Source organism: Pseudoliparis swirei, chromosome 1 (genome assembly GCF_029220125.1).
Source record: "Pseudoliparis swirei isolate HS2019 ecotype Mariana Trench chromosome 1, NWPU_hadal_v1, whole genome shotgun sequence".
Taxonomy (NCBI): Eukaryota; Metazoa; Chordata; class Actinopteri; order Perciformes; family Liparidae; genus Pseudoliparis; species Pseudoliparis swirei.
The window spans coordinates 21,538,475-21,564,591 of NC_079388.1; the positions used below are offsets into that span (position 1 = coordinate 21,538,475).

Genomic DNA, 26,117 nt, shown 5'->3' on the forward strand with positions numbered 1-26,117 from the left:
TGAAGAGTAAAGATGATGAAGAGGAAGCTCAGTCCTCTCATCTTCATCAAAGACTAACTGAACACATGGAAACAGAAGCTGTTGTCGAGGACTGTGGAGGACTAGAACCAGACAGGAAGTCGGATCCAGATAGACCTCCAGAACCAGTTACTGGAGACTCCAGTGAGACTGATGTCAGTGACAATTGGAAGGAGACCAGAGAACCTCAGTCAGGTCTGAACTCTCTGACTCATGAAGAAGAAGTTCATGTCAGTGATTCAAAATGTAGTTCTGGTGAGAAACCACTCGGCTGCTCCGAATGTGGGGAAAGATTTCACCTCAAGGAAGATTTAAAGAAACACACGAGACGTCACACAGGAGAGAAAACATTCAAGTGCTCAGTTTGTGATAAAATCTTTCAGCGTAAGTCACGTCTGAAGAGACACATGTTGATTCACACAGGAGAGAAACCGTATCGCTGCTCCGAGTGCGGTAAAGGTTTCACTGAAAGTGGAGGTCTAAAGACCCACATGAGAATCCACACGGGAGAGAACCCGTTCAGCTGCTTGGTCTGTAAAAAACAGTTTAAACACAATGCAAGTGTACAGAGACACATGGTAACTCACACAGGGGAGAAACCGCATCGCTGCTCAGTCTGTAAAATATCGTTTTCCTATCGGGCCGTTTTACAGATACACATGAGAGGTCACACGGGAGAGAAACCTTACAGCTGCTCCGTCTGCCAGACATCTTTTATACAGAGGAGATATTTGCAGACACACATGGTAACTCACACAGGAGAGAAACCGCATCACTGCTCCGTCTGTAAAAAATCTTTTCTACAGAGGGGATCTTTGCAGATGCACAAGTTGACGCACACAGGAGAGAGACCATATCGCTGCTCCGAGTGTGGTAAAGGTTTCGTTGAAAATAGCGGTCTGACGAGACACAAGAGATCTCACACGGGAGAGAAACCTTTCAGCTGCTCAGTCTGCAATAAATCCTTTTCACAGCAATCATCTTTGCGTGTACACATGTTGACTCACACAGGAGAGAAACATTTCAGCTGCTCAGAGTGTGACAGAGGTTTCACGAACAGACACCATCTGAAGGGACACATGAGATCTCACACCGGAGAGAAACCGCTCAGCTGCTCCGTCTGTAACAGAACTTTTTCCCATCGTTCATCTTTGCAGAAACACACGTTAACTCACACAGGAGAGAACTCCCTTTAGACGTTCTGCTTTTGATAAACATTCATTTCACTCCCTCACTTGTAAACAAGCCCTTCAGGTACCTACCTCCCTCTCTTGGGGCAGTGACTCACTTCCATCTGGGCTTGGAGCTTCTGTAAGAGCGTTCCACGCCTCTGAGCTTTGTCGAGTTTAAATCCTCCACCAAGAATATGTCAGGCGACATCAGTCATCGCTCCACACTTCTTTAGTGGGATACAACTACTGTTCTACACGGCGAGGGTCTGCCCGGTTCTGAGTGTTTTCCTCTGGTTTTGTTTCTTCTTTTCAAACTAACACACAGACAGCTTGTTATTGCTAGATGCCCTGAGAATTGCTTGTAATTGTATAATATATTTATCATTGATCTATACTATTATTTAATTTGATCGGTATTGTTCAGATAAATGAACTCTGTTATATTTTCAAGGAGCAGTTTCTGTGATTATTTCCTGCATATTTGTTGCGATGATGGATGAGATCTTTAATTCTCCACTCAGAGAAGAGGCAGCAGTACAGAGTCTAAGGATGCCCTGAAGAGACAATCCACAAGGTACATACAGAGAGCAAAGGACATGTGGTCTCAGACTGGACCAAACAAAGGTCCTGGGTCAGCGTGGGAGTGCTGCCCTCACAGCTGGTTGTTAGGATGCCATTTGCTCAGTTGGAATTTCAGGAATATTAATAATTTAATTTCTGAATCATGCTTATTGTGCAAAAGGGAACTAGAATATGAAAAATATATTGGAAGACATTCATCTTCATGATTGCGGCCTCTCGATGAGTTAGTGACGGCATGGCTGCAGCAGGGGGAAGGAGGAGCGTATCGTTCCTCCACCGTGTGACAGTTTATTATTTCTGTATTTAGTTTATGTTTTGATGCATGAAAGGGTTAAACCATCTCTGTGTTCTGTGGGTGATTACTGAGGTCCAGAGGGTGAGTATCTTGTGAGTCTGTGTGTGTGTGTGTCTCCTGTGGCGTCTCACCAACAGTCAGATAGGAGAGAGATACAAGTTGATAAGCATCAGGTTAAGAGATTAGTCAGAATGGACCAAAAAGGAAGAAATCCAGCCACAACACCCACGAAGAAGAACCCAGCGCCAACAGGGGAGGAGGAGGGGCGGATGAAACCGTCTGCTCGGGAGTCGTGGATGAAGCTCTCCATAGCTTCTCTTTCTGGGCGAGACGGATTAAAGACACGCCTAGAGGGTGAGGGGGCGCCTTGGAGCAGGTTGATGGCCCAGTGATCGGGTCGATGTGGGCCGGTGTTTAGGCCCGCTGGTTGCTGAACACCTCTAGGTCACGGTAAGTGGGCGGGACTAACGTCAGGTCCGGGGCCTCGATAGTGGGCGTGCCGGCAGATCCAGTGGGAGCTGGGGCCGACTGGACTCAGTGAGAGTGGCTGAAGGCGCTCCAACTAGCTACGCATCCCGTAGACCAATCGACGTGGGGATTGTGCAGTTCAAGCCAAGGTTGTCCTGAGACCAGTGAGGCATGAAGGGAGGGAATGATCCGTAAAGGCACCGATTTGTGGTGGTTAGTTGGCATCCGCCCCAGAATCCACCAAGGCTCGGAGTGGGATGCACCTTCCTCCCCATACTGGGGGCCGGCGGCGTACTGACCGGAAGAAGAAAAAAATTTACAAATAAATAACAATTAAATATAAAGTTTAATATATAAAAATAAAGCAATATCCACTCTTTGTAATCGCATATCTGGTTTAATCTTGGAAAGCATGAGACACGTTTGTGTCCTCAACGGGACTTAGTATTGTAATGTGACAAAACTGAATTATATTTCTATTATAATAAATAACAACAATAATTATAAAAATGTATTAGAATTATAAATGATGAACAATAAATAAAAATACAACATACAAAATAAAAACTTTAACTTTTATTTATTTTTTATTTATTTTAAAAAATATGATAATTAATGATGAACAAGAAGAATACAAAATTAAAAATAAACAATCTCTTGAGTGGTCTCTCTCCATGTCCTTTCCACCACTGTTACATATGTTGATGTTTGTAAGATTATAATGAGGAGATACTACTTTTATTAATTTAAGAGCTTTTATTTTATAGGCTGCAAGGAAATCCACATAGAAGCTTGTCAGGCTCTTATTTTGAAGGTGCCTCCGCCAGCTGCCCGGATGTGCCTCCATTCCAAGCTCCCGTCGGCAGCAGCAGCGTCTCTTCGTCACTGCGGTGGTAAAGTGTCAGTTAGCTCCTTCAGTCCTGACCCAGCAGAGTCTCTGTATGTCTGGATAAACCTCTGAATGGACTTCTAGAGGTTCTCCTTTGGTTCTGGATGTTGTTCCTCGGACTCATCTCCCGCTACAAAGACATTGAAGTTAGCTTAGCATGCTAACAGCGCTAGTCCCAGTTTAAAGGAGAGGAAACGGGCTTTGTGACGGACTTTGTGTGGAGAAAACGTTTCTGTCGTTGGGGGGAAATGTCTAAAGTCCAAATGCTGAGATGTTTCGTCAACCAGCGACTCACTGCGGCTGCGCAGGAGATATGTGGGCTGTTTGAAAGAACGATAGCAGAGTACGAGGAGGAACTTTGTAGTTCTCAAGAGGAGAACGAGCGACAACGGAAACTGCTGGACGCCGTGTTCAACCCGGAAGTCCGGTTACACCGAGCAGGTTGGTTAACAGCTAGTTCTGTAGAACTCCTCTCCCGACACATCTGCTGCATTTACTTTCCATAACCGCTGTGCAGCTTTAATGTCGCAGCACTTCCTGCTTCCTCTTTCTTGACGATGTATTAAACAGGCATGAGAATCCCTCACCTTTCGGCGAAATTCGCCGTTTTGAAACCAAAATAGCAGCTCCGAAGAGTAGATCCGAAGAGTTTTTGTTTTGGGGTAGGGGGGGGGGGTCAATTGGCCGGCCGGCGTTTATGAGATTGGAGTGGGACGCGGAGAAAGTGTGAAGTGTTGCTCTTCGCAATAAAACATCTTTGATGTGACGTGTCGCGTCTCGGCCAATCAGCGTCAAGATGTCTTCAGCGTTTGTTGGTTCAGGTTAGCTTGAATGTTAGCCGCTACTTCTGCTGCTGTCGCGCTGCACGGTGGAGCGATGCTAACAAAGTACCCGTACGGTAACCCTCCTGTTACCTTTATATTTACTACCATATTTTACCCTTGAGGTCAATATGACCCCAGCTATTAAAATCTCCAGAAAATTATTAGAATTAATATTGTTTTCCAAGTTTAAGTGTGAGGTACTTTATGTTTGTTTGTTGACTCCCGAAAGAACACCGACATTAAACATTGAATCGGGTCAAATTGACCCGAAGGCGACAGGAGGGTTAAATATTGAATCGGGTCAAAATGACCCGAAGGCAACACAAGGGTTAAGAGCGATGTGATTTAGCATATTTTTAGTCTCAATACTTCATTAAAAGAGCGATCAGAGCGCACGCGCTGCTCCGTGTCAAGCTGTTTGCACGCCAGAGCTCAAGCCTGGCGAGGTAAGTGGCGGAATTTTCGGCTTTAAAAATAAAAAAAGATGCCAGAAGTGAAATGTTTAAGTTCAGTCTGTAAAGTTCTGTAACTCTACAGCTGCTCTTCCTGATGAACTCTGTATCCTCTGGTCAGAGACTAACGGCCTCATAGTGTATAGTCATTGATCAATGCTATGATGGCTCCATGTAGTTTCATTAATATCTTGCTGTATTAATACTAATATTACTGCTATTTGTTAAGTGTTGAAAAAGTTGGTAAAAAGTGAACCATACATATATTTTATTTATTACTATTATAGATAAATATACCAGTATCGTATTTATGGTATACTGTTTTTATGGTATTGTATCATGATATTTATGGCAGGTATGGTATAGAAGATCGTGACAACCAGGTAGAGGCAGAACAGACTCGAGGAACAGACTCATGACTCAGCAGAGCACAAGACTTGAAGACTTGTTCACGCCAACAACAAAAAAAGGAAGTTGGTTCATGAATGACCATATTATACACAATATTACTATTATTATAGTATTATAGGGCCCGATCACTGACTTGGTGTCAGAATGGAGGACCTATAGATTATCATACAACGTCCAACATCGATGTTCGTGGAAGTCACCACCAGCACCCCCCCCCCCCCCCCCGCGCGCCTATCCTCCTCACCTTTTTCACCCCTGACCCGTTTTCATGCCTGATTAAATTGTCAGCTCATTAAAACATCTGGTGACGACCCAACGCGCTCCACTTCCTGTGGTGGCCGTCAGTAACTGAGACATGAACTCATGTTTACTGAGGGAAGACATCAAGAGAGCAGCAGTCATCTATAGAGACTTCTATACAACCAGAGGAGTCGCCCCCTGGTGGTCAGGAGAGAGAATGCAGCTGTAACAGAAGCAGCATCGACTTATATGCCTCCTTTCCTACCTTCCAGGCCTCCTTTCCATCCGTCCATGCCTCCTCGCCTGGCTTCCTTTCTTTCTTTCTGTGCCTCCTTTGCTTCCTTCCTTTCCTTCCTTGCCTGGCTTCCTTTCCTTGCCTTGCTTCCTTCCTTTCCTTTCTTCCATGACTCATTGCATGGCTTTCTTCCTTTCCTTCCATGCCTCTTTTCCTTCCTCCCTTCCTATCTCCCTTCCTTCCTCTGTGTGTATCAGTGGACACTGAGACACACACACACACATCTCCCTCTCCTCCGCACTGATGACCCCGCTCTGTATTATATATGTGAATCTGTGTGTGTGGTTCTGTCAAACTACACACACACACACACAGACAGCCTGCATGCGTGTGAATGGTTGCCGTGGTGACAGGTGTTACTAGAGCTGCCCTGATTAGCCAAGTTGAAGCAACAGTGTCTCCAGGAGGGGGGCAGGAAAAAAAACATGTATAAAAGTGGAATCTTCACATGAAACCATAACTCTAGTCGGCATCACGAGGGCCGAGGCCTCTGTGATCGTCTACGTGTCCTTGACATACGTTTGGGTTCAGACGTGACGCTTCATCTCAGCTCACAAAGCGCTCTCGTTTCTTTCAAGACACAAAAATAACATGGAGTCGTATGGGGCAGAGAGGCTCCTCCCCCCCTCCGTAAGGCTCCTCCTCCTTCGTTAAGGCTCCTCCTCCTGGTTACGGCTCCTCCAGACACATGTGGATACATGGTGGATTCCAGCCTCACATGTGAGGACGAGCTCAACGTTTCCTACGCTTTGATCATAAATGGTGTGAAAACAGTGAAGATTGTGAGACTTGTGGCAAAATAAGTTTAATTTGTTGGACTTCCTGTTGCTCTCTCTCTCTCACTCTGCTCTGACTTCCTGTTGCTCTCTCTCACTCTGCTCTGACTTCCTGTTGCTCTCTCTCTCACTCTGCTCTGACTTCCTGTTGCTCTCTCACTCTGCTCTGACTTCCTGTTGCTCTCTCTCTCTGCTCTGACTTCATGTTGCTTTCTCTCTGTCTGCTCTGACTTCCTGTTGCTCTCTCTGCTCTGACTTCCTGTTGCTCTCTCTCACTCTGCTCTGACTTCCTGTTGCTCTCTCTCTCACTCTGCTCTGACTTCCTGTTGCTCTCTCTCTCTGCAGCTCTGCCTCTAGATCTGAAGACCAGCGCCATACACACCCATTATAAACTCTGAAACAGCCCGGAGATCTTCTGGAACTCAAACAAATATTCCATGGAAACTGAGCTAGCTATGAGAAAATGTCTAATTGATCAAATCGACTGCATCCTTTTGTTAATGTTTTAAACTTTAAATCATGTCTCTACCGTAACGTATGGCGAGTCAGTGTGGCAACAAAGATTAGCGTTGGTTAGCGTTTTCTCTTCTGAAACCCCATTCAAATGAATGGGCCATTTTCTTGTGGTTTTTTGGTGTTTTGGGGCTGAGTGCCGGTCTGATCTCTTAGAAAAGTCATTCCACACGATTCCTGACGAGGCCGCACGTGTTGATGTGTTCTGACGCTGTGGGACCCTTCGTGGTCCAAAGTATTTCCCCCATAGACTTCTGTAAATCTTTTGAAACTTAAATGCCCGTGATCTGGATCAGGCCGCACGTTTTGATGTATATTCGAGTAACGCTGCGGCCTGTACGCTCGCCAAAATTCCAAAATAATAATTAGAATATTGTTGATAAAGCCCGCAGGATTACAGTCGGAGTGGCTTTGCTGTAGCCACACCAAATTATACATTTGACAGAATTACTTTAATTGAACAAATCTGTGATTTTTGGGGGGGGGGGTTGTTCCAAATAGGTATATTATTTTAAATCTGTAGAAGATGATGGGGAGTACAGAGAATCTCTACAGAACTACAGTAATTTAAGACATTAATTTAAGACACAATTTTGATGCACTTTCAGAAATAATTATTTCCCTCCAGATATAATCAAAGTTTTGCCACATATTAATGCTGCATATCAAATCAAACAATGGAACCTGCACTACACGCTCTGTACTAAAACATAGCTTATGTTCTGTTTTATGGCATCATCTGGGTTCATAATGAAATTGTTCATTATCGTAACAAGATTTGGTATTTATTGTTTATTTAAATCCATTTCCAGGCACAACTATAGCATATAATAAAACATTTTATGAATCGTGCAGCCCCGTCTACCTTTGGTGGCAGTTTTCATGCAGTTGATATTTTATATTTATACACAATGTCTAACTCTCACAGACACAGAAGCTTTGATAGGTCCAATATGTCCTCAACATGTGCATCATGTCTCCCACATTACTGGAAAGTAGTGGTCACTGGATGTAATTACAGTTTTCTAAGATGTGGATGTGTTTCATTATTCTCCAGACGAGCAGCTGTTGGTGGTGAAAGACGAGGTTCTCCCTGAGCAGCAGGACTGGAGCTCCAGTCTGGACCAGGAGGACCCAGACCCCCCTCACATTAAAGAGGACCATTAAAGAGGACATTAAAGAGGACCATTAAAGAGGACCAGGAAGACCAGGAGGACTCCATCGCTGATGGAGGGAAAACTCGCGGCGGCGGGGTATGTGTTTACATCCGGGACGCATGGTGCCGGGACGCTGCCGTGGTATGTAGACACTGCTCACCACTGGCGGAGTTTATGATCATAAGGTGCCGTCCTTTTTATCTGCCGAGGGAATTCACGGCGATTCTGCTAGTCGCTGTTTACATCCCCCCGACCTCCAACAACAGTGATAGAAATGCGGCACTTTGTGAACTGTATCAGGCCATCAGCGAACAACAGACGGCTCACCCAGACGGCTTCACCATCTTTGCTGGAGATTTCAACCATGCAAACCTTAAAACTGTCCTTCCCAAACTACACCAGCATGTTGATTTCCCTACAAGAGGAGACAACATTTTGGATCTGGTCTACACAACCCACAAAGGAGCGTACAAGGCCTCCCCCCTCCCCCACATAGGTCTCTCTGACCACATCACCGTCATGCTAATGCCAGCATACAGACCCAGGTGAAAGCCTCCAGACCGGTTCTGAAGCAGGTAGGTGTGGCCAGAGGGGCCTCCTCGCTCTCAAGACTGCTTTGACTCAACAGACTGGGAATGTTTAAACAGGCAGCCACATACAACGACCACACAGACATTGGGGAGTACACAGACACTGTTACTTCTTACATTAGCAAGTGCATTGATGATGTGACCCATGTAAAGACCATCACCACTCGGGCTAACCAGAAGCCGTGGCTAACAGGGGAAGTCCATCGGCTGCTGAGGACTAGAAATAGGGTCTTCAGAGCTGGGGACAAACGGACCTGAAAACAGCGAGCCAACCTGTCCCACGGCATCAGGAAAGCAAAAAATTCCTACACAAAAAAGATAACCCGGCACTTTAAAGACAGCAGAGACACACGCAGCCTGTGGCGGGGCATTCAGACCATCACAGACTATAAACCCACGCCACAGAACTGCGACAGCAACATCTCTCTGCTAAACAACCTCAACAGCTTCTTTGCCCGGTTTGAAGCACAGAACAGCACTCGTCCACACAAGACTCCGCCCCCTCCCCATGATCAGGTTCTGTGCCTGTCTGCTGCCAGCGTGAAGAGGACTCTCGTCCATCAACACCCACAAGGCAACAGGTCCAGACAACATCCCTGGTCGTGTGCTGTAGGACTGCGCAGAGGAGCTTAAGGGCGTCTTCACGGATGTCTTTAATACTTCTCTGAGACAAGCTGTTGTTCCATCATGCTTCAAGGTAACCACCATCATACCTGTGCCAAAGAAATCCACTCCGTCCTGCTTCAACGACTATCGTCCAGTGGCACTGACCCCATAATCATGAAGTGCTTTGAGCGACTAGTCATGTCGCATATCAAATCCATTCTCCCCACTCTGGACCCTTTCCAGTTTGCATACCGGGCCAAGCGGTCCACGGAGGATGCAATCTGCTCTGCTCTCCACCCAGCCTCACCCACCTGGACAAAAAGACTCCTATGTAAGAATGCTGTTCATAGACTTTAGCTCAGCATTCAACACAATCATCCCACAACAACTAATCTGCAAACTTGACCAGCTGGGGCTCAACACCTCGCTGTGTAACTGGCTGCTGGACTTCCTGAGTGAGAGGCCACAAGCAGTGCGTGTTGGCAACAACACCTCGAGCAGCATCACACTCAGCACAGGGGCCCCTCAGGGCTGTGTGCTCAGTCCCCTGCTCTTCACCTTGCTGACTCACGACTGCAAAACCAGCTACAGCACCAATCACATGGTCAAGTTTGCAGGCGACACAACATTGATAGGTCTCATCACCAAGGATGACGAGACCCTCTACAGGAGGGAGGTCAACCTTCTGACCACGTGGTGCAGAGCCAACAACCTCCTGCTCAACAACAGCAAGACCAAAGAGATCGTTGTTGACTTCCGGAAAAGCCACACCCATCACCCACCACTGACCATCAGCAGTGCGGACATTGAGCAGGTCAGCAGCACCAAATTCCTGGGGTGGAAATCAGTGAGGACCTCTCGTGGACAGCAAACACTACATCGCTGGCAAAAGCACAGAGGCGCCTCTACTTCCTCCGGAAACTGAGGAAAGCAGGAGCCCCATCCATCATGTGCACCTTCTACGCGGCACCATCGAGAGCATCCTGACCAACTGCATCACTGTGTGGGGCGGAAGCTGCACAGATCACAGCAGGAACGCCCTGCAGCGCATAGTGAAGGCAGCTGGAAGGATCATGGGTGCCTCACTCCCCCCCCTCCCATGCCTGCAGGACATATACAACACCGCCTCACCCAAGCGACCTCGATTGTGAGGGACCCTGCCACCCTCACACGGTCTCTTCAGCCTCCTGCCCTCTGGGAGGAGATGCGGAGCCTCCGGGCTCACACCACCAGGCTGTCCAACAGCTTCATCCACCAGGCTGTCAGGAAGCTGAACTCTCTCCCCATCCTCCCACTCCGTCCTCTCTCAGACTCACATGTCTGAATGCTGCTAGCACAATTTATGTTGTCTATATGTTTACATGTTTCTTACTATTTTTGCACTTTATGTTGTCTATGCACTTTATGTTGTCTATATGTTCACATGTTTTTTACTATTTTTGCACTCTATGTTGTCTATATGTTGCACAATTCACTTTATGTTGGACAGAAGAGAAACGCAATTTCGATCTTCTGTATGTTTGCACATATGGAAAATTGACAAATAAAACTGACTTTGACTGACTTTTGAAACGTCACACATTAAAGAGGAACAGGAGGACCTCTGGACCAATCGGGAGGGAGAGCAGCTTCAAGGTCTGGAGGAGGCTGGTACCAGGTTCTCATTCACTTCAGTGAAGAGTAAAGATGATGAAGAGGAAGCTCAGTCCTCTCATCTTCATCAAAGACTAACTGAACACATGGAAACAGAAGCTGCTGTAGAGGACTATGGAGGACCAGAACCAGACAGGAAGTCGGATCCAGATAGACCTCCAGAACCAGTTACTGGAGACTCCAGTGAGACTGATGTCAGTGATGACTGGAAGGAGACCAGAGAACCTCAGTCAGGTCTGAACTCTCTGACTCATAAAGAAGAAGTTCATGTCAGTGATTCAAAATGTAGTTCTGGTGAGAAACCACTCGGCTCCGAATGTGGGAAAGATTTCACCTCAAGGAAGATTTAAAGAAACACACGAGGGCGTCACAGGAGAGAAACGTTTCAGCTGCTCAGTCTGTCACAAATATTTTACACAAAGGGGAGCTTTAAAGAGACACATGTTAATTCACACAGGAGAGACCGTTCAGCTGCTCCATCTGTAACAAATATTTTACGCAAAGGGGAGCTTTAAAGAGACACATGTTAACTCACACAGGAGAGAAACCGTTCAGATGCTCCATCTGTAACAAATATTTTTCACAAAATGGAGATTTAAAGAGACACGTGTTCATGCACACGGGACAGAAACCGTTCAGATGCTCAATTTGTAACAAATTTTTTTCAAAAAGCGGATCTTTAAAGAGACATGTTCTTGCACAAAGAAGACACGTCTTTCAGATGCTCTGAGTGTGGTAAAGGTTTCACTGATTGTGGAGTTATGAAGAAACACATGAGAATACACACAGAAGATAGACCTTTCAGATGCTCTGAGTGTGGTAAAGGTTTCAAATTGTAGACCTGAAGAGACACATGAGAACTACGGAGGAGAAAAACTGCACCGCTCAGTCTGTAAAAAATCCTTTACACTGAGAGGAATTTGAGAGGACATATGATTCACACAGGAAAACAAAGAGACTGGCTGTCTGTGTTCCGCCAGGTGACGGTACAAAAACCAACACATGTGCCAACGGAAACACACAAGTGGGAAATTCACACAGCAGTTGTTGACTTTAGTGGTGTTGACTCCCTCTCCTAGTTCCACTCCTGACTCACAAGACTGGAGTCCTGTGGCAGTGACTCCCTGGGGCAGTGACTCTGTCACAACCGGGAGCAGAATCCACCGATCCCCGCTCCGAGAACTATGGCCTCAGAGCTCCGAGTCCTTGAGCGTGTGTCTCCTCTCCTCGATCGAAAGTAGGAGAAAACAAAAGGTTTCGCCAAATTGTAGACCTGAAGAGACACATGAATCCACACGGAAAAGAAACACTGCTCAGTCTTAAAAATCCTTTACACTGAGAGGAATTTATGAGACATATATTTGATTCACACGGAAGAAAGGCGTTCAGCTGCTCCGTCTGTGTGAAACATTTTCTGTACAAAACCAACGGAATGTGCACAGGAAATTCACACAGCAGAGAACTCCCTTTAGTGGTGTTGATCAAGTTGACGTTCCGCTCTCCTTCACAAGACGGGGTTCCTGACCTCCCTGTCCTGGGGTGATGACTCACGTCCAACCGGGAGGACTCATCCACGATCCGCCAGAGAACCGCCAGAGAAGAGCTCCCGACTCATCCATCCCGCGTGGTCTCGTCTCTCCGATCCTAGCGGGAGAAACTCTGTCCCAGTAACTAGAGAGATGCACGATCAGGTTTTGTGCGATCACTGAAATCAGTATCTGCGATCACCCCCGATAACGATCACTGACTGAAATCGCCTGCTGCCATCCGATAATACTGATCACCGATCACGGTGTAAATTAAACATTCTATTTATTGTATGTACTTGTGTGCGAGGACATAGGAAATACAGATATAAACTTAGAAATAACATGAAGATTATTACAGTTCTTTAGGCTTATTTAGGACTTTACTTTGAAAAATGTCCTAATTTATACATTAAAATTGTTATTGTGCTATTGTGGAAATTCAGATGTATGGAACACATCACATCATTCATTTCCTCTGGAACTCTTGAGAAATCTATTTACAGGACTTTTCTTAACATACAAAAGCCTGGCTTATTTTATAAACTCTTCTTACAGTAGTAAACATGTTTAATGTTAGCATAATTTAAGCTAAATCTAAACAACGATCTCTAATACAAATCAGTTCATTATTTTACTTTTATGTACTGGTGTATGATTTATAGAGCATCTTATTTTTGAAAAGCGGATGTTGTTTCACGTGGTCCTTTCCGCTTACTTTGCAAAACCGGATGTTGTCATTCGCTTCTTATCACTTCTCAAAACCCACCTTCCTGATGAATGTATTTGTGAGCAGCATCAGTCTATAAGGCAGACTGTGAGAGTGTTGAGTCGACCCAGAGATTCAACTGGGGCGAGGCGCGCTGGTGAGATCCCTCCTGACCTCACTCTGCGGCCCTCGCCAGGCTGTCGTCTCCGTTGCGGCCGATCACCGATAATACCGATCACTGAAATCGTACCTGCCATCGATAACGATCACCGATCACGATTAGCCGATGAAGCATTCCATTGTGTGTAACGCTTGTGCCGAGGACTGTGAGAGGAAACGGATATAAACAACTCAAACATGAAATAAAAACGAACTGCACAAACACATGGGACTAGCTGAAAAATGTCTAATTTATACATTAGGTGTTTGATTGCTATTGTTGGGAATGTGTTATTCGAATACATCTGCATCATTCATTCATCAACTCTCAGGGAAATCTATTTACAAGGACTTTTTCTTAACATGCAAAGCCTGACTTATTTTATAAACTCTTCCTTGGTACAGTAAACATGTTGCATGTTAGCATAATTTTAGCATTATCTAAAGCTTGATCTCTAAAAGATACAATAATCAGTTCATTGTTTGCACCTTATGCTTTTATACAGCGATTTAGCACTTGACATCTTATTTTTGAAAAAACGGATGTTTGTTCGTCTTTCTCTTCCTTTACTTTAAAACGACCGGACAGACAAATCCTTCCGCTAACTTATCAAAAAACCCGGCGCTCCTGATAAGATATCTTCGCGGCCAAACATCGATCTGGGGCGGGGCTGAGAGTCGGCTGGGTCGACCCAGAGATTCAACCTAAAGAGGAGACGGGGGCGCCTTCGATGGTGAGGATCCCCTCTGACCTCACTCTCATGACCCTCGCAGGCACTTGTCTGCGGCAATGAAACATCTGATAGTTTTTCTCGCAGATGTTACGTCATCTGATCGGCGTTTGAGAACGCCCGATCAAAACCGATAATGGAATATCGTCCGATATGGATCGGCCCGATTAGATCGGTGCATCCCTGCCAGTAACCACTACGAAGAGATCTCCAGTAAGAGGCTTTGATCTGGGCCGAGAGGTGGCGGTGTGTTTGTAACCGTGTTCGTCTTGTTTACCTTTACCTGCACTGTGAACTTGTCATTGGGTGTTCTACGGACCTCCGAGTCCTGTTCAGTTCTGTGTAAAAATGTTGCCTTGTTGAGTTTAAAATCTCTTTAAATTAAAATGACAAATATCGAACCAGAACTGTGTCTCTGAAATCATTTATTTATTGCGCAAAGAAGAGATGTCCCTCTGAAGCTGCCCAAGGATGAGCTGAAGAGTGATAACTCACATCTGCATTCATCCCTAGAGGGATAGGTGGGCCTTACAAAGGAACATGACTACAGGTTGTGATTAGAACAAGAGAATGTGTGAATCAAACATCAAAAGGCCTTTGCCCTGCGCATCATTTATGACCCGTCCCCACTAGTGAGTGATCATTTGACAACAGGTAAAGGGGATGGTTTGCTCTTTGCTTTGTTCCTTTGCAAGACACAAAGATGATTTGCCTACCGAGATGTGCAAGCCACTTCATGTAGAAGGATAACATAGAACTAAGACATAAAGAATTCTCATTCCATCCTCCCGTTTGATCAAACTCTTGATCAACGTGAGCCCCTGACCACGTGGCCTTAGTGCACCACATGGTCCCGGGCCATGCGGCCTTTTCTGTGATTGAGTTTCAGGGGTCCAGGTTGCCCTCAAACTCTTTTGCATGTAAGCCAGCAGTGATCGGCGCACACTATAAATATTTAATAACAAAAAAATAAATAATCTGTTAATTTACTGGTCGCGCATGCGCGAGTTGATGAAAAATTTACTCGCACTGTGTCTAATTTTAGGCGCAAAATGCGACCATTTGGTCACATTCTGGAGCCCTGCTGTATAATAAATAGTCCAGTACCTGGTTCTGGTCCTCCACAGTGCTCTTCATCCTCTTCATCCTCATCTGTGTCCATGTGTTCAGTTAGCCTTTGATGAAGCTGAGAGGACTGAGCCTCCTCTTCATCATCTTCACTCGTCATAGGGCTGAAGGAGAACTTGGCACCGGCCTCCTGACCAAGCCACAGCTCCTCCTGCTCCTCCTTAATGCCTGGGGGGGAGTCCGGGTCCTCCTGGTCCTCCTGGTCCTCTGAGGAGTAACGATATTAAGCCGAGAGCAGTCCAGTAAACATTCGAGATGGAGTGTGACGCGTTACCAGGAGAGTAGAGCCGGAACACACTTTAACGCTGTTGCCGTGGCAACGCATCATTCACCATGAAAAAAATACGCCTGGCATTGGTCCAACCTGACTTCATGAATGCGACATGTCCTCATCACATTCACCGGAAGTTTGCTCTTATTTTGAAAAAGACTCGTCTGGCTTTGACCATTTATTCTCTTCTTTTCCGTTTTATCCTTCACAATAAAAGACCCATACAAACATCCAGAACACTGCTTCCTGGAGAGATGTTACAGTAACTTAATATAATAAAGTAAAACAAACGTATGAACATTGTTAAAAACTTAAGTAAAGTACGTGTAATTATCTCAGGACATGATGGAAGAGAGAAAACAGAACCAACCTGCTCGTTGTTTCTGGACTTCCGGTTTTAGAAAGGCGTCCAGCAATTTCCGTTGTCGCTCGTTCTCCTCTTGAGAACTACAAAGTTCCTCCTCGTACTCTGCTATCGTTCTTTCAAACAGCCCACATATCTCCTGCGCAGCCGCAGTGAGTCGCTGGTTGACGAAACATCTCAGCATTTGGACTTTAGACATTTCCCCCCAACGACAGAAACGTTTTCTCCACACAAAGTCCGTCACAAAGCCCGTTTCCTCTCCTTTAAACTGGGACTAGCGCTGTTAGCATGCTAAGCTAACTTCAATGTCTTTGTAGCGGGAGATGAGTCCGAGGAACAACATCCAGAACCAAAGGAGAACCTCTAGAAGTCCATTCAGAGGTTTATCCAGACATACAGAGACTCTGCTGGGTCAGGACTGAAGGAGCTAACTGACACTTTACCACCGCAGTGACGAAGAGACGCTGCTGCTGCCGACGGGAGCTTGGAATGGAGGCACATCCGGGCAGCTGGCGGAGGCACCTTCAAAATAAGAGCCTGAGATGTGGATTTCTTTGCAGACTTGGTTCGTAAACTACAAAATAAAACATGTCAGTTGGATATTTGTTTTGGACATTTTTTTTCCAAAATAGAAAATTCACAATGAAATATGTATGACTAAATATGAATAACATACTCCTGTTTTTATTCTGTAATATTGGTTGAATGCTACACGTTCTAAATCACCAAATATTCACTACAGGTCTACAGCAGTTAGTAAATCACATCGAGGTTAAATTCTTCTTTATTCTCTCAATCAACATACACTCAGAGGTCAAAGGTCAGAAGCATCTGCAAAAACATTACTTTATTCTTTTACAAGAACTGTCCAACACCAATCAATCAATAATCAATCATATTAATCTCCCAAACAGACACATGTCTTCGTAGTTCAACATGCTTTAGACCCCACGTCTTATCCAAAGAGTCCATAAAGAAAAGGAAAATACTAAAATATAAATGTTTTGAATACATCTAACTCAAAGTCTTAATGCACACAACCAGATTTCAGGATTCACTGATTTCTAAAAAGTGGAACATTCTTATTAATATAGATCAGGAATATTGTTTTTGAAAATAAAAGACATCTTAAACGATCAATCCCCATGAATTGTGCCTATATGTAATGACGAGTAAATAACTAAAATAATCTGATTAATTGACAAATGTTTCTTTAGCAAACCGAATTCCTGATGCTCATAAAGATTAATTATTAAATTATGACATGTCATTTCGCTGATGCTTTTATCCGAAGCGGCTTACAGTCCTGTGACATTCATACACTGTAGAGCAGCTACAGGGAGCAACTCGGGGTTAAGCGTCTTGCTCAAGGACACATCGACTAGGGCGGGGATTGAACCACCGGTGTCTGTGCTCGAGGAGCATCGAGAGGATGAAAGAAGTTTACTTGATTATCATCAGCGAGTCGTAACATTCTGGATTCAACTGAAGACCAGGACCGAGGAAAAGCCTCCCGTCCTTCAAAATAAAAGGCATTTTTTTAAAATGTAATTTTTTCACCTTTTTTGAAAAGGCTCCGAGTATATTTCTTGATAATTTCCCCCGAACCTTCAAACCTCCGACGTGTTGCTCTTCCACCGAGCAGCAGAACTCCGGAACGTCTGACGTACACGACGCGTTTCGCTCTTCAGGCGCTGGACTCGGACCCAGAGGGGCCGGTGTCGGCCTCAATGAGGCTGCTGGACTCGGACCCAGAGGGGCCGGTGTCGGCCTCCATGAGGACGCCGGACTCGGACCCAGAGGAGCCGGCGTGGGCCTCCATGAGGCTGCTGGACTCGGACCCAGAGGGGCCGGTGTCGGCTTCCATGAGGACGCCGGACTCGGACCCAGAGGAGCCGGCGTAGTCCTTCATGTGGACGCTGGTCTCGGACCCAGAGGAGCTGCTGGCGGCGGCTGGGGAACAGAAGAGTCTTTTTTGTTATTCGGGTCCAGGACTTGGGTCCTGGGGTGAGTTCTGGACTCGGGTCCTGGACTCGGGTCCTGGGTTGAGTTCTGGACTCGGGTCCTGGACTCGGGTCCTGGGGTGAGTTCTGGACTCGGGTGCTGGGTTGAGTCCTGGACTCATCGGACAAAGAGACTTACTTGAGTCGTTGCTGCTGAGGGACGGATCAGAGCCTGCAGGAGGAGACACAGGAATCATCAGAATAAGAGAGGTATTACAGGAGTGTCCCATCCCAAGAAGGTCAACGAGAACGTAAATAGATCAACAACAACAAGCCTCGTTGTTGATGATATTAATGAGTTAAACTGAGGGACGTCTTTTTAATACCGATTTGAATGAATAAGGATCAACAACAAGAGGCGTGGTGCTTTAAAAGGTCGACTTTGATTGACAGGTGGAGGCGGGGCCACCGCCACTTTGAATCAAGTCTGAAGAGTTAAATATTCTAATTATAAGCGTTCACATCGATTATTTTAGGTGTAAAATCGTCTGTAGAAGAACCTCAATACAAGCACACTTAAACATGAGCACTGTCCTTTAAGAGAATCAGAGGACTCACCTGGGGCTGGTTTGAGGCCGTGGATCCATCCTGACAATAAACAAGACATTCAAACGGTGATCGGTACACATCCTGTATGACACACTGTTGTTATTCCCGTGACCTCTGAACGCCTCACGGCGTCTATAAAGTACTAACAGACCTTTGCACTCGAGGGTGAATCCACATCAACACACCTGAGCACCGTTACATATTAACGATGTTTATACGTCCACGTCAGTAAAATACATGAAGCTACAATGAAGCTTCAATATGAAAGAATAAACATGTCCTCCACTCCACAGTTATATATATCACACGTACCTCTTTTATACAAGAGGAGAAGAACCACAGTGAGCACAGTCAGCACAGTGAGCCCGGCCACTGCCCCCCCGATGATGAACACTTCAGTGCTGGCAGGAAGTGTGCGATCTAAGATCAGAGAGAACGTTCATTCAGTTCACCTTCAACACCTGAGCTTTAATAGTCTTTCTTGTGTCTCATTAAAACGTCTAAAAACAACGAGACAGGCGTTATAAATATATTTAAATATATGTATATATTTAAATGTATTTTAAAATATATTTAAATATATATTGATATATTTAAACACATGTTTATATTTAAATATATATATATATACATATATTTGTATATATAAATAAATATCTAGAACATTTTCTATAAATATATATATATATATATTATATCAAAATACATTTATTTATATACATATAAATATATATTTATGAATATATATTTATATATATATATTATATCAAAATACATTTATTTATATACATATAAATATAATTTTATAAATATATATTTATGTATATATATTAATCTATATACAGGACTGTCTCAGAAAATTAGAATATTGTGATGAAGTTCTTTTTTTTCTATAATGCAATTAAAAAAACAAAAATGTCATGCATTCTGGATTCATTACAAATCAACTGAAATATTGCAAGCCTTTTATTCTTTTAATATTGCTGATTATGGCTTACAGCTTAAGAAAACTCAAATATCCTATCTCTAAATATTAGAATATCATGAAAAAGTATACTAGTAGGGTATTAAACAAATCACTTGAATTGTCTAATTAACTCGAAACACCTGCAAGGGTTTCCTGAGCCTTGACAAACACTCAGCTGTTATAAATCTTTTTTTTAACTTGGTCTGAGGAAATATTAAAATTTTATGAGATAGGATTTTAGAGTTTTCTTAAGCTGTAAGCCATAATCAGCAATATTAAAAGAATAAAAGGCTTGCAATATTTCAGTTGATTTGTAATGAATCCAGAATGCATGACATTTTTGTTTTTTTAATTGCATTACAGAAAATAAAGAACTTTATCACAATATTCTAATTTTCTGAGACAGTCCTGTATATAAGATATGTATATACAAATATATTTATATATAAATATATATATACACTTTATATAAATAAATACATATATAAATATACTTCATATAAATATATATATACATATATTTGTATATATAAATAAATATCTATATCTAGAAATGTTTCTATAAATATATTTATATATAGAAATATATCAAAATATATTTATTTATATACATAAATGTATATTTATAAATATATATTTATGTATATATATAAGATATGTATATAAAAATATATTTATATATAAATATATATATACACTTTATATAAATAAATATATATACATATATAAATATACTTTATATAAATATATATACATATAAAGTTATTTGTATATACAGTATATATAAATAATATAATACAACGGTGAACGACATGGTTCTCACCCCACTCCTCCTCCATGTGGAGCCCGGATGCGTCGTGCCTCACTTCACAGGTGTAGGTGGACTCGTCGGTCCTCAGGATCTCCACCGTGTCTCTCCTCTGGAAGGTGTCGTCTCCGTTGGGTCGAGTGCCCGTAGAAACCAGCCCATCCTCCGGGGTCAGAACGCGCTTGTTCCTCTTGATCCTCAGCACGATGTATTTAGGGTAGAACCCCGTGGCCATGCACGACAGCGCCACGATGGCGTCCACCTTGGTGTTCCGCGTGAACACGAACAGCTTGGGAGCAACTGGAAGGAGAAACACCATTAAAGGTTCATTCGTGAAGATAACTTCCTGTTACCAGATGAACCTGAATACGACCATTGAATACAATCTCCTCTAAAGGGTCCGGGAGGCCCGAACCACCTCCGCTGACTCCTTTAGACGGGAAGCAGTAGCGGCTCGACTCCAAGCTCCCTCCTGATGCCCGAGCTCTAAGGCTCTATCTCTAAGGCTCCTACAGAGGAACCTCATCTCCTTACTCTATCTCCAAGGCTCCTACAGAGGAACCTCATCTCCTTCCTCTATCTCGAAGGCTCCTACAGAGGAACCTCATCTCCTTACTCTATCTCTAAGGCTCCTACAGAGGAACCTCATCTCCTTCCTCTATCTCTAAGGCTCCTACAGAGGAACCTCATCTCCTTCCTCTATCTCTAAGGCTCCGACAGAGGAACCTCATCTCCTTACTCTATCTCTAAGGCTCCTACAGAGGAACCTCATCTCCTTACTCTGTCTCTAAGGCTCCTACAGAGGAACCTCATCTCCTTACTCTATCTCGAAGGCTCCTAGAGAGGAACCTCATCTCCTTACTCTATCTCGAAGGCTCCTACAGAGGACCCTCATCTCCTTACTCTATCTCAAAGGCTCCTACAGAGGACCCTCATCTCCTTACTCTATCTCTAAGGCTCCTACAGAGGAACCTCATCTCCTTACTCTATCTCTAAGGCTCCTACAGAGGAACCTCATCTCCTTACTCTATCTCTAAGGCTCCTACAGAGGAACCTCATCTCCTTACTCTGTCTCTAAGGCTCCTACAGAGGAACCTCATCTCCTTACTCTATCTCTAAGGCTCCTACAGAGGAACCTCATCTCCTTACTCCATCTCTAAGGCTCCGACAGAGGAACCTCATCTCCTTACTCTGTCTCTAAGGCTCCTACAGAGGAACCTCATCTCCTTACTCTGTCTCTAAGGCTCCTACAGAGGAACCTCATCTCCTTACTCTATCTCTAAGGCTCCTACAGAGGAACCTCATCTCCTTACTCTATCTCGAAGGCTCCTACAGAGGAACCTCATCTCCTTACTCTGTCTCTAAGGCTCCTACAGGAACCTCATCTCCTTACTCTATCTCTAAGGCTCCTACAGAGGAACCTCATCTCCTTACTCTATCTCTAAGGCTCCTACAGAGGAACCTCATCTCCTTACTCTGTCTCTAAGGCTCCTACAGAGGAACCTCATCTCCTTACTCTATCTCGAAGGCTCCTACAGAGGAACCTCATCTCCTTACTCTATCTCTAAGGCTCCTACAGAGGAACCTCATCTCCTTACTCTATCTCGAAGGCTCCTACAGAGGAACCTCATCTCCTTACTCTATCTCTAAGGCTCCTACAGAGGAACCTCATCTCCTTACTCTATCTCGAAGGCTCCTACAGAGGAACCTCATCTCCTTACTCTATCTCTAAGGCTCCTAAGGAGGAACCTCATCTCCTTACTCTATCTCTAAGGCTCCTACAGAGGAACCTCATCTCCTTACTCTATCTCGAAGGCTCCTACAGAGGAACCTCATCTCCTTACTCTATCTCTAAGGCTCCTACAGAGGAACCTCATCTCCTTACTCTATCTCGAAGGCTCCTACAGAGGAACCTCATCTCCTTACTCTATCTCTAAGGCTCCTAAGGAAGAACCTCATCTCCTTACTCTATCTCTAAAGGTGCGTTCACACCAAAAGCGAAGCAATTTTTCGCGTCGCCCAAAACGCGTGAGTTTACTCGCTCGACCGTTCACCGTGTTCTCACCATAAGCGTCGAGACCCCCCGCGAGGGGCGGGGCTTATCTCCGTGTCTCGTCTCCGTAAAGACCGTTATCTCCTTCATCCACCAGAATAACTAACCACTAGTTCTGCTTTATACTTGTTGTGGACGTCCCACACACTAACGCCCTCGTGTTGGGTTCATGACATTAATGTCATATATATATATAGATTTATACATGACATCACCCGTAGGCTCACTCAGCTCGGTCACTTTCACCGATGAAGTTACTGTTACGTCTGAAAGACTTCCGCCTCCAGCGACGAGAGAGAACTCAAGAGCTGATTGGTCCGAGTTGCGAGATGACGCCTCAAAGTTGAAATATTTCAACTGGGGGCGAAAATTGTGCCGCTGAAAACACGTCGCCCACATCGCGTCGCCCCAAATGTGCCGCCCGGGAAAATATCGCGTCCATCGCAGCCACAGCGTCTGTCGTTGACTTCTCATGGGATTCGTGGCGCGAAGAATTTTTTCACTTTTGGTGTGAGCGTAGCTTTGGGCTGAGCCCAGACGACACTTAATAAAATAAATAAATATTAAACAAATAAATAAAACCACAGAAGGCCTTTCCCGTCATACTTACTGGCTTGTTCCAGCAAAGGTTGCTGATAATTCACGAACTTGTCCATCCAGTCCATGCACTCGTTCTCCAGGTAGCCTTTGGTGTATTCCTTCAGCACCTGGACTTCGTCCCACTTCCTCTTGGTCTGGAGCGCCGCGGCGACCGGCGCCACCCAGACAGAGTGCTTGTCGTCGAAGGACAGGAAGTCGTTGCCGTCGTAGCTGTACATGTCAATGCCGCGGGTGAACTTCAGCGTGCCGTCGGGCTGCCGGACGCCCTCGCAGCCGTGCCTCCACTGGAGGACATGGAGGTCTGGAGGGGGCGGGGTTACATATGCAAATGAGGCAGTGACTAACGGTAACTTTTGGTGGGTTTACCAGAAATCTACAGACGGAAGCAGTCAAATCAACAGTGACATGAGTATGTTTCATGGTTTTCTCCTGGATCTCACCAGAGTCGTTCTGCCTCATGCGTGTCTTCAGGATGTCGATGTTCACCGTGAACCACTGGTGCTTGCTCTGGCGGGACTGCGTGCCTTTCTCCCAGTAGTCATCCAAGAGGCGCTCCTTCATCCACGGCTGCTTGGGCACCTTCACCTTGCTGTCGCTGTCGTAGTAGTCGATCATCCTGTGGTCCAGCAGGCCCATGGCCGTGAACTCGTGGAAGCCCGGCAGCCCCACGGGTTTGGAGAAGGCCGTGTAGATGTAAGAGAGGGAGTGCCGCTCCAATTCATCTGTAGGAGATTCAGATTTATACAAGAGATTCACGAAGCATGTGAACACCACAGCTATATTAAATATATACAGATATAATAAAATATATATATGTAATAAAATATATACACTACTGTTCAAAAGTTTGGGATCACTTAGAAATGACTTTATTTTTCAAAGAAAAGCACTGTTTTTCAATAAAGATAACATTAAATTAATCAGAAATACACACTCTGCATTTTTAATGTGGTAAATGACTATTCTAGGTGGAAACGTCTGGTTTCTAATGAAATATCTCCATAGGTGTATAGAGGCCCATTTACAGCAACTATCACTCCAGTGTTCTAATGGTACATTGTGTTTGCTAATCGCCTTAGAAGACTAATGTCTGATTAGAAAACCCGTGCAATTATGTTAGCACAGCTGAAAACAGTTATGCTGGTGATATAAGCGATACAACTGGCCTTCCTTTGAGCTTGAAGTTTGTAGAACAAATTAATACTTCAAATATTAATCATTATTTCTAACCTTGTCAATGTCTTGACTATATTTTATATTCATTTGATAAATAAAAGTGTGATTTTTCATGGAAGACACGAAATTGTCTGGGTGATCCCAAACTTTTGAACGGTAGTGTATATATAATAAAATATATATATATAATAAATATATATATATTTATAATTTAATATATACATATATAATAAAATAAAACATACAAAATAAAATATATATAATAATAGAAATATGAATAACAAATATACAATAATATATATATATATAAAATCAAAAATATATATATATTTATACATAAAATAAAAATATATATCTATAGATATATATTTATAATTATATATATATGAGTTTTTTAATTGAATTACCAGAAAAAATAGGGAAACAAATATATTTCAGTAGAGCTATGGCGCGACAACAGAGCGAGACGAGTTGTCGCCTTCTGAACAATGTCGTCTGTTCACTTTGATGAAAACCGGTCGAGTGGCTTTATTCAAACAACATATTCACCTTTTCATGAAACAGATTTTACATAATTGAAGAAAAGTCACGATAATGTTGTTTTAACCGCGTCTGACATGTTCTCAGTTTATTTGTGTATTGATGTCGTCTCGTCTGAAAGAGGCCAAATAATCACGAGTAAACAATATGATCGTTCTTCAAGCACCAACAGACTCGGATTATGAGAAATATATTAAATACATCTCATACATTAAATACATTAAATATATTAAATACATCACATAAATTAAACATTCAATACATTAAATGTATTAAACACATTAAATATATTAAATACATCACAAATTAAATATATTAAATAAATGTAATATGTTTATATATGAAACGCATTAATAAAGTATTAAATACATTAAAGATATTAAATACAATTAATTAAATAAATATATTACATAGATAAATATAATAAATACATGAGATGAATTAAGTATATTAAATACATTACATAAATGAAATGTATTAAACGTAATAAATATATTTAAAACATGTTAAATACATTTGATATGAAATACAATTAATTAATTAATTATTTAATATATTAAATACATTACATGAATTAAATGTATTAACATATATTAAATACATTACATATATTGAATACATTTAATTAAATATATATTAAATATATTAAATATAGTAATTATATTTTGGGGGTTTTAGGAACTATGTCTTAAATGATCGATCGATCAATCGGGGGAAATGTATTATTGATTTTAGCTTGAGTTAACTTAATAGCTGATTACAATAAATACAATAAACAGATTAAACATAATAAATACATTACCTTTATTAAATAAATTAAATATAATACTTAGACAAACACATTTTATTTGTATTAGTTTCTAGGAAAAGTTCAGATTTTCTTTACATTCTATCATCTGATAACACATTTAGAAATTATTTTCGATCGTGATCGCGGAACTTGTGACGTCATATTTAAGGAGCGCTTCATAACGACTGGATCCACTCGTATTGTTTTATTTTTGATGTTCTGGTCCCAAAGCAAAAGAATGATAACTTTGAACAGATTAAACTACTAACGCGAATTTTCGAAAGTCGTGTTCTAGTTGAGTTGTTTTTACTTTCGCTTTTAACCCGAGTCCCGTGAACGCGCCACCAGAAGCCCAAACGTACCGCAGTTCGCCGCCATTGCCCCCCAAAGAACGACCAGGAGGACGGGGAACATCCTGCTCCTCGACCCGGGCTTCTCTCTCCTCTCCCCGGGTGTTATCGGCCGGTCGCACCGTGTCTTCTCTCTGGTTCCCGTACCGCGTTTCCTCCTCTGACTCCTCTCTGAATGATGTTGCGTTCAGGGGCTGCTCGTACACGAGATATTTGACGCATTTAGTTAAATCAGTTAAACAATAAAATGCTGTATAAATAAAATATCCAAGAGTTTGTATGTAGATGAATGTAAAAACATTACAAATATATAATTTCATGAAGTTAAAGAGGCGGAGAAACTATTTTAAATACTAAATTAAATTACATTTTATCTGCCAAACAATCACAAATCAATGAAATAGATTATTTTAATGTATTTCACTTAGTCTGATAGACTCAATCATGAATCA

General features: G+C 43.1%; 2 protein-coding genes and 1 pseudogene across 5 annotated transcripts; 1 reads left to right on the forward strand and 2 right to left on the reverse strand.

Annotated features, from left to right (window-relative positions):
- The window catches only part of LOC130198499 (zinc finger protein 260-like), a 36,319-nt pseudogene that overhangs the window by 5,361 nt on the left and 4,841 nt on the right, over positions 1–26,117 (forward strand).
- Positions 1,211–16,417, reverse strand: LOC130191441 (glutamic acid-rich protein-like). 4 transcript variants are annotated; one of them, XM_056411179.1, is made up of 3 exons: positions 15,836–16,417; positions 15,174–15,401; positions 1,211–2,829 (listed from the first exon to the last, which is right to left on the reverse strand). In XM_056411179.1, the coding sequence occupies exons 1-3, from the start codon at positions 16,026–16,028 to the stop codon at positions 2,750–2,752; spliced, it is 501 nt and encodes a 166-aa protein (XP_056267154.1). In that variant the 5' UTR covers positions 16,029–16,417; the 3' UTR covers positions 1,211–2,749. The 4 variants fall into 4 exon arrangements, 3 of the variants coding, with proteins under 3 accessions (XP_056267154.1, XP_056267232.1, XP_056267080.1); XR_008831239.1 differs by lacking the exon at positions 1,211–2,829 and adding an exon at positions 2,841–3,420 and having other exon boundaries at positions 15,836–16,415; XM_056411257.1 differs by lacking the exon at positions 1,211–2,829 and adding an exon at positions 14,475–14,575.
- LOC130188805 (H-2 class I histocompatibility antigen, L-D alpha chain-like) lies at positions 16,598–25,813 on the reverse strand. Its single transcript, XM_056407349.1, has 7 exons — positions 25,678–25,813; positions 23,250–23,531; positions 22,820–23,110; positions 20,172–20,456; positions 18,694–18,801; positions 17,972–18,004; positions 16,598–17,782 (listed from the first exon to the last, which is right to left on the reverse strand). The coding sequence occupies exons 1-7, from the start codon at positions 25,727–25,729 to the stop codon at positions 17,517–17,519; spliced, it is 1,317 nt and encodes a 438-aa protein (XP_056263324.1). The 5' UTR covers positions 25,730–25,813; the 3' UTR covers positions 16,598–17,516.